Raw genomic sequence first — 16,853 nt, 5'->3', positions numbered from 1 at the left:
AGCCATCAGCATAGACTTAACCCAAGATATATGATCCTCATCACTCCCGGTAATAATGATGTCATCAACATATATAAGCACTCAAACAATAGCTGAATCACTTTTGAATATGAACAATGAATGGTCTAGAACACTTTTAGTGAACCCATGATGCTGGATCGCCGTGGAAAAACTTTCAAACCAAGATCGAGAAGCTTGTTTCAAGCCATAAAGAGAGCGTCGAAGTTTCATACCCAATTTGATGAATCATGCATGCTATAACCAGGTGGCTGCTCCATGTAAACTTCTTCCTTTAGTTCACCATACAAAAAAGCATTTTTAACATCAAGTTGACTGAGTGACCATCCATGTTGTAACACCAATGCAATAATAATCCTGACGGTGCCCAATTTTACTACTGGGCTGAACGTTTCATCGTAGTCCTGCCCATACTGTTGTGTGAAGCCTCGTGCAACCAGACGAGCCTTATAGCGCTCAACACTGCCATCCGGTTTGTGCTTGATCTTGTACACCCATTTGGATCCTACAACATTCTTGTTATCTGGCCTTGAAACAATTTCCCATGTATTGCATTCATACAATGCTTCCATTTCCTCATTCATCGCCTCTACCCAGGCACGGGAATGTACAACCTCATGAAAAGAGGAGGGTTCTGTTTCTTTGGACACTCTAGTTAGAAATGTTTGAAAATCCAAAGAGAAATTGTTATAACTTACCCAGCGATCTATAGGATGTCTAATCCGAGTGGAACGTCGTAGAGGAGTCTCATCATTGACTGGATGAACTCTACGAGAATAAACAAGACCAGAAAAATGTGAGGATGTTGTTGTAGGAGGAATGTCTTCCATATGCGGTTCCACAACGAAAGTATAAGGTTCATTGTCTGTCGATAAAGATGAATCATCATAAAGCAACGAATCATATAAAAGTGAGTCACTGAGCCAAGGATCATAACTATCCTGTGTATCTGTAGAAGATGAACCCAGAGTGTCAAAATTTTCATCATAAAAAACAACGTTTCTAGATACCCGAATTTTGCCTGTATGAGGATCATAACACCTGTATCCCTTATAGTCATCTGCATACCCAAGAAACTTGCACTGTACAGCTCTGTCTTGAAACTTATTTCTCAATGAATGATCAATATGAACATAACATACACAACCAAAAGGATGTAGTTCTTCATATGATGGATGACAATTATAAAGAACAAAATACGGAGAATTATCTTCAAGGATGGTCATGGGCAACCTGTTAATAACGTAAACAGCTGTATGGAAAGCCTCTGTCCAAAGAGAGAAAGGAATACCCATAGTGTGCATCATGCTCAAGGCTGTCTCAACAATATGCCTGTATTTTCTCTCAGTTACTCCATTTTGTTGAGGGGTATGAGGGCAAGAAATGTTATGTGTAATGCCATGCTCCTTCAAATATTCACTAAAATCATGGGATATGTATTCTCCCCCCCCCATCACACTGGAAATATACAACATTGGTATTGAATTGGTTTTGGACTAGTGCATGAAACTGTTTGAACAACTTGAAAACTTCATGTTTGTTTTTCATGAAGTAAATCCAACTAAATCGAGTGTAAGAGTCAAGAAAGAGTACATAGTATCGAGATCCAGAAAGAGAGGCAGTGGGTGCAGGACCCCAAACATCTGAGCATATAATCTCAAAAGGCTTTGTTGCTCTTTTATTGATACTATGAAAAGGAAGTACATGACTTTTGCATAAGTGACAACTTGAACATTTTGACTCTAAACTGACTGCGGGTATTAAACCTTTAGCAAACAACTTGTCAAGAAAAACTTGACTACAATGACCCAAACGAAGATGCCATAAGTCTGGCTTATTAAGTTTCAAGACTCTAGATGAAGAACTATGATCTGTAGATCGACTCAAAAATGTTAGAAAGGAAGAAGCTGAAGAAGCCACGGCTACGGAAAACGACGTCTTCAAAGGCACATGAGATTCTTCAAAGACGTACATGTTCCCGTGCCGTTCACCTTTAGCGAGCGTCTTCTTGGTGTGAAGATCCTTAAGATAAACAGAAGGAGTAAATTCAACGGAAGATTTTGTTTCATCAACTAATTTTGACACAGATAGAATATTCTTTTGAATAGCAGGTGTGAGTAAGACATTTGACAAGGGTAATTGAGATTCAGGCAAAGAAAGGGAGACATTTCCAGTGTGAGAGATGGGGTGGTGAGATCCATCTCCTATGACTATAGTGCCATTTCCAGTGTAAGGAGTCAAGTGAGAAAATTTACCTGCATCAGAACATGTGTTGCTGCCCCTGAATCAATATACCATATACCTTCATCATTTTGGCGCAAGTTCATCTGATTGAAAGTAGTCATAAGGATATTTTGTATGTCCTGTGGAAGAACCTGTCCCTGAGGAGTGCGTGCAAACTGATGAGTTGCCTTCTGCCCTGACCTACTATTTGGCCTCCCTGTTTTGTTCTGGTTCTGAGGATTGTACCAGAAATTTGCTTTAACATGTCCCCGCTTGTTGCATAGAAAACAAGTAGGAACACGCCCCCCTCGTGGTACACTGCCTGAACCAATACCTCCTCCACCTGGTGTAGGTAATAATCCTCCTTTGTTCATAGGTGTTCCATTGGGACGAGGAGAAGTAAATAAGACTCCTGTTTGAATAGGCGTATGTGCCATCATCACAGGATGAGCATCATCTGACGCGTGTTCCTGATTTAAACTGACCTCATATTGCAAAAGCTTAGATTGAAGATCATCAAAACATGGAAGAACTGAGACAACCTGGAGTGCCGTGTAAAACATGCGATATTCAGGTCCAAGGCTACCTAATACCTGTTGTACCATATCCTTATCTGATACAGGACTTCCAATGGCAGCTAACCGATCTGTAATCACCCTGACATCCCCCATGAACTCTGTAATAGATTTGTTTCCTTTTCGCATGGATTGAAATTGCCACTTGAGTTGCAAAGCCCGAGATTCGGAAACCTGAGAAAAAGAATGAGCTAGTCCATTCCACAACTCGGCAACAGATTGATCATCAGAAATAGTTTGTAAAACACGATCAGAAAGTGTGGAAGTTATGTAAGCAACTAATGTCTGATCCCGTTGTACCCATATGTCATAAGCAGGATTGGTGGTTCGAAGTTGACTCACCTTCCCATCTTTACCTGTTATTTCTTGCATGATATGTGTAGGTGGGACGAGTGATCGCCCATCTAGATGCCCATAAAGACCATGACTGCGAATAAAAGGCACAATCTGACGCTTCCAAAGTAAGTAGTTATCATGGGATAACTTATGGGTCATAAGGTGAGTAAGAAAACTAGGGTTCAACTTGGAATCCATGGATTATATGAAGAATGAGATGCCAACTGTACTAACAGTGTATTGAGGGAAAAACAACAACGCTGTGTGCTGAAAATAATATCAGCACACACGTTACACAGAAGAATAGTGACGTGCGAACCAGAAAAATATTGAATGCCGACTGTACTAACAGTGTATTGAGAAAAAAACAGCAATGCTGTGTGCTGAAAATAATATCAGCACACACGTTACACAGAGGAATAGTGACGTGTGAACCAGAAAAATATTGAACAGAAATATTTTGGGGAGAAAAACAGAGATTCGGCAGACTGAAACAGAATATTAAGACGTGCGTACCAGAAAAATATTGAAAATGAAAAGAATAGAAAGAGAAACTAGAATGACGTGAAAGAGGATTAAGGAAAAGAGAAAAAAAAATCTGATTAAGGAAAAGAGACAGAAATAAATCTTACGTCCTTTAGAAGCACGTGCTGGTCCTTATAGGCCTTCTAGGTGATTGATTTCCGTGCTTGTGCTCTGATACCATGTCAGAAATATCAACCTGCAAGAGTTAAAGATGATGTAAAGAGAGAAGAGAGAGAAGAGGGGAGTCGGCGGCAATAGGGTTTTCCCTTTTCTTTTGTTATTTATAAGTGTTGTACAGGGTATAATATTACATAAGTAATAAAATTAAATTACAAATATGCCACCGCCCACGCATCCCGAGGTGGATCCTTGGAATGTGGTGCGGGTCGGATCCATGATCCAAACTAACATTATTGTTGAGTGATACCTTCATGTGTATTTTCATTATTATAAACTTGTCCCTTTTTGTAAGGTCACAAGAGTTGAAGTCTAAGGGTCATTTTAATCCAAGCTGAGATAGGAAGTTAGAAAGAAGGGGTGGCCCATATATGTGTTGTAACTCTTATTTCTCTCTGATTGTTCTTATCCCTTAGTGGTTGTTACTTCCTCTTGACTTCATCCATGGATAAGGCAGCTTGTATCAACACTACAAATGACATTATACACACACATATAATATATATGGAGAAAAGATTGGCTACCCTCTAGTAAAAACAGCCAATTCCATCACATTTTCTTGATTTTTTTGGTGGATCAAGCCCTACAAATATGATCTATATGGTTTGTTTGGTCAAAAACATGTTTTAGAGAATCCGATCGCATTGTATAAGCAGATTTCCTAAATGATTCAAAATTCAATGGTCGACAAAGTATAAAAATTTCACGATTGAGAAAATCATGTTTTTACATAGAAACTACTCAATCAAAAGTATATTCCCTAGTAAGTGGACCAAACCATGTTGAATGCATCAGTGGGGTCAAATTGATGAAATAAAACTAGAACCTATGAGTTTTAGCTAGAGAGTACAATACTATGGAGTGTAGCTTGTGTTCTTGTCCCTAAAGTTGCATCTAGCATCCACCGATCTAGGCTTTCTATTTTCCAAGCAACCTTAAGGGTTAGTTTGGATATCCAACCATTTCTTCTAAATAATAGAGAAATTTATTTAGTAAAAGAAGTACCCAAGAATGATAAGGTGTCATTCAAGAAAGCAAACAGAAAATACAACAGTTCTTGCCATTCTAAACTGCCCAATCTAACAAACTGGAACGGGCATCCCCAAACATCCTAGAGCCATGATCTAACTAAGTCCCCCACCAAGCAACGAGTAGCCACCTTGCCAAAATAGACACAATTCCAGAAACCGTTCTTCATGTGCAGCTTGAGAATCAAACCTGAGGCTTGTTGAAGTCTTCTTCAACAAAAGGTATGATGTTTGATATGAGTGCAGCAAACACCTAGCTATATATCTAGACTGGATGGAATAGATCTCTCTCTCTCTTTCTCATATATATATATATATATATATATATATATATATATATATATATATATATATATATATATATATATATATATATATATATATATATATATATTTCCAGGAAGGAAAATGATAGATGCAAAGGATTAGAAACATAGGCCTGGTCAAAATTGAGAACATGAACTCATTTGGAAAATGAATCATCAATATAATGAAAAGGCACTATCATGATCCACACCTCATACACTGAAATTATCATGCAGTGATAGCTCAACCAGTTTCAATTAGTCCGTGGAAACAGAGATTAGAGGCAAACAAATAGCTTTGGAATTGGAATAGTGTTGAGTGAAGCACAACATGGAATTAATGACATATACCAAACGAGAGGACAATAATATTGACTGATTTGATATATAACTGAATATATATTGTACAAGTAATCATGTAACATGTTAACATTAACATCCTAAGTGTTCAAAATTTCCAAGCTAAGGTTTCCTTCCCAGAATATTCTCATAATGCAGGTCTTTTCATTGTCTTGTAAAGCACAAACAGGAATCTTAAAGAATTATTCACCCAGTATGAAACCTTGTTTCACACTCCACTCATTCTGTCCTGAGGATAGTGAATCGGACAAACCTTGGGTTAATGCAGTCAAATATGAGGAATCCTCCATGTATTTTTAAGGAACATTGAACCTTGTTATTCCTCCTTATAGAAAGATTGAGCATTTCTTGGATTAAGAAGAATTAACTTATATCATGGACAAGCAAGCAACTAGTTAAGATAAACCACAGTTCTAAAAACCTACAACCTCAACAATATGCAACTTCTCACGATGCAGAAATACATCCTTCAACTGTCTTGAGTATTAATTTACATGCATACCTTGTCCAAATACGAATCCAGACACGGGATGCGGCGGCGAGACATAACCAGCTGAAAGATAAAGCAAATTATCACTAAACTTTAGAGCAGGTCATTAAGAGACATTGCAGGTCAAGAATCAAGATTTTTTTTTTTTTTTTGGGGGGGGGGTCGGGTTACGTTTGTTAAAGGCTCACGATCCAAAAGGTCAATCAGATAATATCAAGAATCCTTCAACCCAATAATCCACTAGTACAAGACCAAACAATAGTTTGTTGTATTCAAATAAGATGTACATCTTAGTGGGTTTTTGGCAACAATTGCTTAGCAAGCCAAACGGCTACCATCTCACACATAAAGGCAGAAAAAGGATGACAGATTGAAACAGAGCTCCAGATCCTCCAAGGCACAATCATATCAGAAGACTATGCAGTAATGACAAGTGACTACAGAATACATGAGGCAGGCATAAATATCAGATCCAGGCTACAAGCAATGAGACACCTACAAGAAAATTTTACCTGGAGAGATGAACATATATCTTCATGCAGAAACAAGTTCCCAATAGCAAAAAAATCCAGTTCAAATCAAAATCCCTTATACGGCATATCCCCAGGTGGTATAGTGGACCCAATTTTTCAGAGATTGCCCAGGGGAGATGAATCAAACAAAGTAATTTGCTGACATGGACACATGCTTTGAAGAATACAGTAGCAAACCAGAATCAACTGTTTGGAGATCTATTACATAATCCATATCAAGTTATCTTTTCTTTCCGTTATAAAATCTGGTTGCTTGGAACAACTTCAAACAAGCATATAAAGCATTATATTTGATGTAATCACAATAATCCCACAGCCATTGAGCTTGTTTTTTCTATGGGGCAACAAATACTCCTGGCTATTGATATACTCTGACAATTAAGTAGCATTGTCTATTTCTATGAAACTGGGAATCTCTTAATCATGGAAGAAAGTCCCCAAAGCTGATAATCATGAGCAAGGGAAATAAATGAAAACAAAAGGACAATTTGATTTATCAGCAACATCAGATTGCCAATATTACCTAGAATTTGAATGAAAAAAAAAGATCTATACTAAAGACCCAACTATCAAATAGAAATATTTCATGGGTATTTTCACAACAGCAGCTTATATTATTTTAGAATTCTTTATGGTATAGGCAAACACATAAAATGTAAAGTCCGCAAATTTTCTGTGTTTATTTCCAGTATTTTTATGAAATTTATCGACCATAAATAAATCAATGAACTTTTGGATGTTAAAAAGGTTTGGAGCTTAATCAAATGCATTATGGATCTGGATCACGGTAGAAGATCCACACAGATCGAGACATCCATAAAACACAGTTTTGAGGGTACTTTTGACACTCGAGAGATTCACTGAATCTCTGAGTTTACTATGTTCGGATCCAGTACGAATCAGAGCTTATAAAGCATATAACAAGGACTCAGATCCATTTAGTGGACCCGATCCGGGTTCAACGTATTTCAGAAAGAACAAAACTCTGGGGAGATCTGAAGCACACAAAACCATTAAGACCTAAATCAGGATCCATGAAGTGGATCCAAGCCCAAATCAACTTGGGTCCAAGGAGATCCATATTAATTTAGAGTCTAAAATTGGATCCATATATGGGGATCCATGCTCAAAACACGTGATGACCTATATATATATCAAAACTAACACACAGATGCGTATGTTTGGATCCAAGATCCAAACAAGACAAAGATGGGTCTCGCATAAAATATTTAGGGTTTGAGTCCCTTCGAACCCAAACCAATTAAAAACATAAACACCCATACGCTAGTTGGTATCGGAATCCAAACGTGACTCAATCCAACTATCAACTTTCTCTTTTAAGGTTGTTTTTTATTTGGATCTTCAAAAGATCCAAATCCAAAACACCATTTTTGTTTTTGGATATATATATATATATATATATATATAATAGAGGATTTAGTTGGGTCCTACTAGACCCAAAACAATCCAAATCGGGTCTCCAACCCAAAACATTGGGTCAGATCCAAGCAGGGATGTCAACATCACTCTTATCTCCCTATTTAAACCCCCCTAGGGGGGGGGGGGGTATTTTCACAGCAAAACCCCCTCTCGCTGCACCCCAACTGTAACACTCGTGCTTTTAAAAAAAAAAATCGTTTTGGATCCAGGTTGGATCTGACCGGATTCAGGTCCGCACATCTACCCCCTCGAGCCTGCCCTTCTCTTCCCTGAGAGCCCCGACCTCCCCCCTACCTTCTCCCATCTCCCTTCTCTTTGTTGAACCCCGATCCGCGTCGGGATCCCTCTCCCCCTCCCTCCTCGTCTTCTCCCCCCTTGCGTCGGTCTCCCCTTCGCCGGGGCCCCTCCTCATGCTGACGAAAACCGACCCGACCCCCCTCTCTCTGGCTGGAGGCGCCGCCTCCCTCAGGTACGCGCCACTCTCTCTCCTTCTCTCCCATCTCCCTGTTAATGCTAGGTAGGAGGGTGCCACCCCTCCTACCCTGTCTCTCGTCTATTTGTATGCATACGGCAGGAGGGCGCCACCCCTCCTGCCCTCTCTCGTCCCCCTGTTTTCCTTCGTGACAACCGCAGTTGAGGCATGATACCAAGCTGGGCTCGGTTTGAACCGAGCCCAGCCAATTCAGTCAACTAGAGGACCGAGCCTAGGCTTGGTCCCGTCGGGGTTAGGGGCCGGTCCTGGCTCGGCTACCAGGCTGAGCCCTCTCTCTTGAAATTTCGTTTTTTCCAGTAACCCGGAAGTGGGCAGGCCTGACCGTCGAGCCCACCCCTTCCCCTTTGTTTCCCTTCTTGCCCAGGAACCGAGCCCGACTCAGCTATGGCCTGCCCAGCCAGCCATGTTGGATAGGCCCGACCGAGTTGAGCTCGGTCATTATCGAGCCCAGCTCGGTCCCTACCTTTTGCTAGTCAGGCGCAACCGAGTTGAGCCCTGCTAGCACTGAGCCCAGCTTGGTCTTCTTAAACCGAGCCCGGCTTGGTCAAGGAGTAGCATTGGGCAGTCTCTTACTTGGCTCAACCAAGTTGAGTTCGGCTCAATCCATCTTTTTGGAACCGAGCCTGGCTTGGTCCGGTCGACTCGAACTAGGTTCGGGTTCAAGTCCTACAACGCAAACGTTACTCGTTAAATTAAAATGGTCACATCGTTTCTTTCGCATCACAATAAAATATCTTTTAGCGCATCCCATTGACACAACGAACGCGACATGCGCACCAAGGCACGAGCTCTTGAAAATCTATGCTCAAAATTGTCTGTCAGCGAGTCCGACCATCTCCAAGGTAGGAAAAAGTTGCATACAAGGACAAATGACAGAATACTTCTAACTTATACGTATACATATATATATATATATGTGCTTTTAAACTCAAGGACATAGTTTTGCGTATTCTTGTCCATTTAAAATTTATGTCAATTACATTGCCGCCACACTGTTACGTGCACAGGCTACTGCTTACGCAATTTATTTAGCCGATGCACGGTTTCGTACATCGTGCATTGCTTACACAATTTATTTAGCTTGATGTGTGGTTTCACACATCGAGTTTGGCTTTATGTCATTTACTTGCCGCCACACTATTACGTGCACGGGCTACTGCTTATGCAATTTACTTAGACGATATACAGTTTCGTACATAGTGCACTGCTTACGCAATTTATTTAGCCGATATACGGTTTCGTACATTGTGCATCGATTACGTAGTTTATTTAGCTCGATGTGTGGTTTCGCACATCGAGTCTGACTTTATGTCATTTACATTGCCGCCGCGCTGTAATGTGCACAAGCTTATGCTTTGATATATATATATATATGTATTATATATAAATATATATAACTTCATAAAGTACGTAGTTTTGCATACTCCTGCCTACTTTGTATTACGCTTGCATTTAAAGATGCAGATTTGTGCATACTCACCAAGTCTTTAAAGAAGGGGGATTTCATATGCGAGATTCCGAAGCGCGTAATATTCATTGTTTCGAAAAGCAAAAATAAATACTTAGCGTTTGCATATTCGCAATCCAGTCTTTCCCTCAACCCTACGTAACGAAAGGGCTTTAACTGCGTAGCCCTAAGTGGTATCTATGTTCAATCCTTTGTTTTGGTATCCGAAATGACTCGGATATTCTAGGCCTAAAGCACGAGACTTTGAGATTTCTAAATAATGTCGGGGTTTCTTTTTGAGAAACAAATATTGTAATATCGTGTATTTTTCATACTTAGTTAAATTTGAGATTTTCAAAAATTTGGCTAAGTATAAAAGAAAATTGGTAGAATCTCGATTTTATGCTGATGTCTTTTGAGTCTGGGCTTGGCCCAGGTCTCATTGACAAGGTCGAGATGAGCCAATCGAAAGGTGATAAAGAATTTTATTTTCAACCTTAAAATTCGAGCAAAATTCGAGTTAAGTGCCTTTGTGCACATTGTCTCTTTGAAGACATTTTCACATGGTATTAGAGCAAGGTCGATGAAAGAATAGCTCGTGTTTCGCCATACTTCGGTGGTTGCCTCGAAAAACATGCACTTTCTCAATCTGTCCTTTTCGGCATAGAGAGCTCTTGCAATCCACTTCTAAGTGCAATACATCCCTTTAAGTGAGCTTAAAAGACCCCTTGTGGTAATAGCCTTTATTCTTGAAGTTTTCTTTCTTTCTCAAGTACTTCTCCATGGCGAAAAAAGATTCCCATATTTCTCTTGGCTTTAAGCTCAATGAGTAACGAAAGGGCTTCAACTGCGTAGCCCTAAGTGGTATCTACGTTCAATCCTTTGTTTTGGTATCCGAAATGACTCGGATATTCTCGGCCTAAAGCACGAGACTTTGAGATTTCTAAATAATGTCGGGGTTTCTTTTTGAGAAACAAATATTGTAATATCGTGTATTTTTCATACTTAGTTAAATTTGAGATTTTCAAAAATTTGGCTAAGTATAAAAGAAAATTGGTAGAATCTCGATTTTATGCTGATGTCTTTTGAGTCTGGGCTTGGCCCAGGTCTCATTGACAAGGTCAAGATGAGCCAATCGAAAGGTGATAAAGAATTTTATTTTCAACCTTAAAATTCGAGCAAAATTCGGGTTAAGTGCCTTTGTGCACATTGTCTCTTTGAAGACATTTTCACATGGTATTAGAGCAAGGTCGATGAAAGAATAGCTCGTGTTTCGCCATACTTCGGCGGTTGCCTCGAAAAACATGCACTTTCTCAATCTGTCCTTTTCGGCATAGAGAGCTCTTGCAATCCACTTCTAAGTGCAATACATCCCTTTAAGTGAGCTTAAAAGACCCCTTGTGGTAATAGCCTTTATTCTTGAAGTTTTCTTTCTTTCTCAAGTACTTCTCCATGGCGAAAAAAGATTCCCATATTTCTCTTGGCTTTAAGCTCAATGAGTCAAACTATCATGTTTGGGCCGGAAATATGGAAGCACACATCAAAGGGAAGAGACTTTGGGAGTATATCCAAGGTTCAATACTGGAATCAGAGCCAAAGATTACGCTGGTTGAAAAAGGGGAAATAAAATTCTTGATGGAGAAGAAAGAATAAAAGCACTTGAGGAATATAACAAAAAACATGAAGAGTGGGAGATGAAAAATTACAAAATCCTATCATGAATTTTTTCTTCGGTTGAGACAAGGATCAATGCAAATATTTTAAAATTCAAAAAAGCGTCTCAAGTGTGAGAATATCTTGAGAGGATGTATACCTCAAGAGATTTATCCCACAAGTATTATCTTCAAAAGAGAGCTTTGACTCGCCAACAAGGCGAAATGACCATTAGAGAATATTTCGCCGAATTATCTTCCATTTGGGATGAGCTCGCTATGCTCGAACCTAAGTGGAGTGGAGAAGCTATTAAGCATCGCCATAAACAATTGGAGGAAGATCATTTTTTTAATTTCTTGAATGAGCTTAGGCCCAAATTTGAACAAATAAAGTCTTCTCTCCTATCTTCTTTTACTTCTCCTCCTCTTGAAGATGTTCTTACCAAATTAAGTGGAGAGGAGACTCGTTTGAGAATGAGTAAATCAAACCCAAGTGTTTTTGCCATACCTTCAAACAAAGATGAAAATGAATGTGCTTATGCCATCCCTAGACCCGAAAGCAATTTAAAGTCATATAAGCCTCCTCACTTCAAAGATCAAAATCAAAGAGAAGGAGGACAAAGTAAAAGATGAAATCAAGGGAGGGAGTATGGAAAATTCATTTGTCACTTTTGTAAAGAATCAGGACACATTAAGCCGGTTTGTCCTAAGTGGAAGAAGAAAATAGCTATGTCTACTACATTTCAACTACAAAGAGAAGAGAATCCATCTACTTCCAATAATGGGGCATTGTCCTTAAGTCAAATCATGGAGGCTCTTCAACCGTTACTCAAAGGATCTATCTCCGGTGACGCTATGTCCTCTCTTCCCGGTAAGATCTCTTGGCTCTTAGATTCGGGTGCCTCTTTCCATATGACTCCAAATTTTTATGCACTTTTCGAATATTTAAAAAATATTTTCTATCGTTTGTTTCAACTGCTAATGGTGCTTCTTTTAAAATCAAAGGAATTGAAAATTTTAAAAAACAAGATTTTTTTATTCCAAAAGTTAGATTTATACCAAAATTAAATTTAAACTTACTTTTGGTTTCTCAACTCTCGGACCATGGATGTGATGTTAAGTTCTAATCAAATAAATGTTGGGTACAAGATCGTCAGTCTGGAAAGTTGATTGGGGAAGACTCTAGAAACGACGATCTCTACTATATGAAGTTTCTAGAAATTCCAAAACATTTTTTTTTGTAATATTGCCCAACATAAAGATATAAATGTTTGGCATAAAAGACTTGAACATCCCAATGTCATCAAGCTTTCTTATTTGCATTTTGTTAAGAATCACTGTAAAAGTAATTTCACTTGTAATGATTGCATTCTTGAAAAAATGAGAAGCTTGCCTTTTGAACAAAGATATATGTTTACAAACAAACCCTTTGAACTTGTGCACTCGTATGTATGGGGACCGGCACCCATGATATCTAAGGAAGGATTCACTTACTATGTTATTTTTGTTGATGATTATTCAAGATTTTGTTGGATATACTTCCTTAAACATAAGCATGAAGTCTTTGCAACGTTTAATACATATCATATACAACAACAACAACAACAACAACAACAACAACAACAACAACAACAACAACAACAACAACAACAACAACAACAACAACAACTACGCCTTCATCCCAAAACAATTCGGGTCGACGATATGAACCAAAAAAGACATATCATATGATGATTAAAAATCAATTTAATGGTAAATTAAAAATCTTTAGAACCGATTCCAGAGAAGAGTATCTTTTAAATGATTTAAAAATTTATCTTGACAACCATAGAATAGTTCATCAAAGATCTTTTCGAAAAACACCGCAACAAAATGGTCTAGCCGAAAGAAAACATAGGCATATTATTGAAACAACTAGAACCTTACTCATTTCTCAAACCATTTCTAAAAGATTTTGGGCCGAGGCGACACTTATATCCGTTTATCTTATAAATCGTCTTCCTTCAAAAAATCTAAAACAAAACTTCACCTTTTGAAATTCTATACCAAAAGGAATCCGATTACAATAGGTTAAGAATTTTTGGATGTAAATGTTTTATCATTACCGAAAAAAATGACAAACTCTCACCAAAAGCTATTTTTTGTGCATTTCTTGGACATTCCGAAACTCAAAATGGATTTAGATGCTATGATGTTAAGAACGACAAACTATATGTCTCTAGGAATGTGACTTTCTTAGAAAATGTTAGTGGTTTGGAGAAAGATGAATCTCATAAAGAGAATATGGATTACTCTTTCTTGTTTGAGTTACTATCTAGAGATGATATCTCTAGCGATGATGAACTTGATGACTTTAGTGAAAAAGAAAATATAGTTGAAGACAATCATCCTTCTTATCAACCTATTGATCCACCTATAGAGGAAAGTGTTTATATATATATATCATACCCGATAAGGGGTAACTCTGTAATTCTTCCCTAATAGAGGCATTTTAGTCTTTTTTATATTTTTTCCTTTTTTCTTTCTTTTTCCCTTTTCATATATTTTATTTTTCTTTTCTAAATGTAAAATGCATTGAGCATTGGGGGCCCAACGAGTCCTAGTTGGGCCTCCCAATGCATTCTCTCTCTCACTCCCTCTCATTCCTTTTCTTATAAATAGAGGAGTAATCCTCTATGAGATGTATGGATTTTTAGAAGCCCTTTACTTGCTTTTATAATTTTTTCATGTTAGCAAGCTATTGTTGGCTTTGTGTGTGTCCATTGTGGACTTGTTCTTTGCATTTTACATGTGAATGTCCATTATAGGACATTGTGTTTATTTCCGCTTATTTCATTACATGGTATCAGAGCCAGGTTTGTGCTCTTGATTCTTGCTATAGCTAATTGATTAGTTACAAGTTTACATATTATAGTTCTCTTTCTTGGTTTGTCTCTTCTCATCTTTTCTTAAGTTAAGATGGAATGAGAACAAAAGATTGATCTCTCTTTTAAACTTAATGGTACCAACTACATGATGTGGGCCGCCGCCATGAAGAACAACCTCAAGGGTAAAAAGTTTTGGGGATACGTTATGGGCAGTATTCCGGAACCACAACTCCAACTCCAACTCACAAAGATGGATGGTGATCAAGAAAAAGCACTTAAGGAAATGCTCGCATGAAAGCTATTGAAGATTACCAATCTAAAGTTGAAGATTGAGAAAGCAAACATGCAAAGATTCTTGCATGGTACATGAACAATGTGGAGATCAAAATTTGCGCCAACATTGCTAAATTTCAAATGGAAAACGAGGCATGGTTCTTTATGAAAGGTATGTATACTCAAAAGGACCTTGCTAGACAATTCTTCCTCCAAGAAAAAAATTGTACCATTAAGCAAGGGAAAATGGGGGTAAAAGATTACTTTAGCACTCTTGTACCCTTGTGGGATGAGTTGTCTCTCCTAGAACCAAAATGGGTTTCTAGTGAAGATGTTGAATTAAGAAGGGAACAAATGGAAAAAGAATACTTTTTCCAATTTCTACATGGGCTTAGGCCCGAATATGAACAAGTTAGATCTTCTCTACTCCATAGATCTAAGCCTCTTCTGTTGGAAGATGCCATTGCCAAAATATGCCAAGAAGAAACTCGTCTTGGCATGATTAAAGGAGGAGATGAAGTTTTGGCCGTGTCTAAACCCGGCAATCATGGAAAGCTTACAAGCCTCCACACTTTGAAAGGCAAAGTAACTATAATGGCAACTATAAAAAAGCTATTTGCCATCATTGTCAAGAGCCGGGTCATATAAGACCTAATTGCCCTAAGCTAAATGAAGCTTCCAAAAGCAAGGTTGCTTCCGTTGAAGAAACCACTCAAAAGAAGGAAGAGCCTATCAAAGGGAAGGAATCTTTTTCTCTTGCTCAACTATCGGAGGCACTTCAAATGCTACTCAAATCGCCATCGACTTCGGGTGCCGCCATCGCTTCCTCTTCTCCTCCAGGTATGTCCTCTTAGATCCTTGATTCCGAAGCTTCCTTTCATATGACCCCTCATGAGAATGGGCTATCCGACTTATGTAATAACTCAAAAACCTCTTATATTTCGATCGCCGATGACACATCTTTACAAGTCAAAAGTTTTGGAACATTAAATTTTTCCAAAAATTTCTTTGTTCCAAATGTGAGGGTGTAATAACTGGAGAAAAAAAAAATTTAAGCTTGGATTCGGGTCGGACCCGGACCCGACCTGGACCCAATAGAGGCACTGCCTCCCGTGTCTTTTGAAGACAGCGAGGCAGGGGTTTCAAAGAGAACCCCCGCCCCCTTCTTCCTCTCTCGTTCTTTCTCCACGATACCTCGCCACTCTCTCCTCTCTACCTCTCATGTCTCTATCCCGTGACGGTCGGGCACCGACGATGGAAGTTGCCGGCCACCACTTTCTCCCCTTCTCTCCACTCTGCTTCGTCTCTCTCTCGCTGTCGTCTGCGATTGGAGACGTCGGCGATCGAAGCCGACAAGCGGCCTCCGAGCTTCGACGATCGTGCCAGCGACCTTCACCAACGATAACCCTCGTCGGCGACGCCTCTCTACTCGACGACCCCCAGACTCGCTGCCGGCCACCTCCTTCCTTCTCTCTACTGTGAAGGCGTCGACGACCCACCGCCACCGCCTTCCGTTCCGGCAACCCCCAGGTACGCACCCACCTCCCTTCTTCTTTTCTTTTCCTTTTGCCTCCTCTTCTTCTTCTCCGTGAGGGGTCGACCGACAGGGGGGCGGAGCCCCCTGCCGTCGCCTCTCATCGGCAGGGGGTTACCCCCTGCCTTTCTCGGGATCGACCGACAGGGGAGCTAAGCCCCCTGTCGTCGGCAGGGGGACTCCCCCCCTGCTTCGCTCTTTGGGATCGACAGACAAGGGGGCTAAGCCCCCTGTCGTCGGCAGGGGGACTTCCCCCTGCTTCTCTCTCTTAAGGTCGACTGACAGGGGGGCAGAGCCCCCTGTCGTCGCCTCTCGTCGGCAGGGGGCTCTGCCCCCTTGCCTCTCGCGCTGGGTCTCCCCAGAGGGTGGTGCCGAGCACCCCTCGTTGTCTCCTCTCTTCTTCGTCTCCCTCGACCCTCCTACTCTCGGGTCGGTGGACCAGAGCCACCATCGTGGTGGCTCTAGATCTGCTAGGGAGGGAGGTGTTGAGCACCTTCCCTCGGTTGCTTTCCCCTTTTCCCCTTTTGGCAGGTGGCAGGGCTGCTGCCTGCATCACCTCCTCTGTCTGGCAGAGGGC

At 40.0% G+C, this 16,853-nt stretch overlaps 1 protein-coding gene across 2 annotated transcripts in view; it reads right to left on the bottom strand.

Moving 5' to 3' along the window:
• LOC149844330 (vacuolar protein sorting-associated protein 52 A-like) overlaps positions 1–16,853 on the bottom strand; it is a 203,750-nt gene that overhangs the window by 12,206 nt on the left and 174,691 nt on the right. For both annotated transcript variants that reach the window (XM_090000506.1, XM_090000507.1), the window contains exon 17: positions 6,050–6,100. In XM_090000506.1, the coding sequence (XP_089856632.1) occupies positions 6,050–6,100 (51 nt within the window). The remainder of the gene's footprint in view (positions 1–6,049; positions 6,101–16,853) is intronic.

The sequence above is a fragment of the Nuphar pumila genome, chromosome 3 (assembly GCF_984573655.1).
Source record: "Nuphar pumila chromosome 3, dmNupPumi1.hap1.1, whole genome shotgun sequence".
Classification (NCBI taxonomy): Eukaryota; Viridiplantae; Streptophyta; class Magnoliopsida; order Nymphaeales; family Nymphaeaceae; genus Nuphar; species Nuphar pumila.
Note: the sequence above shows the minus strand (reverse complement) of the source record. Positions and strands in the feature narration are given on the sequence as shown.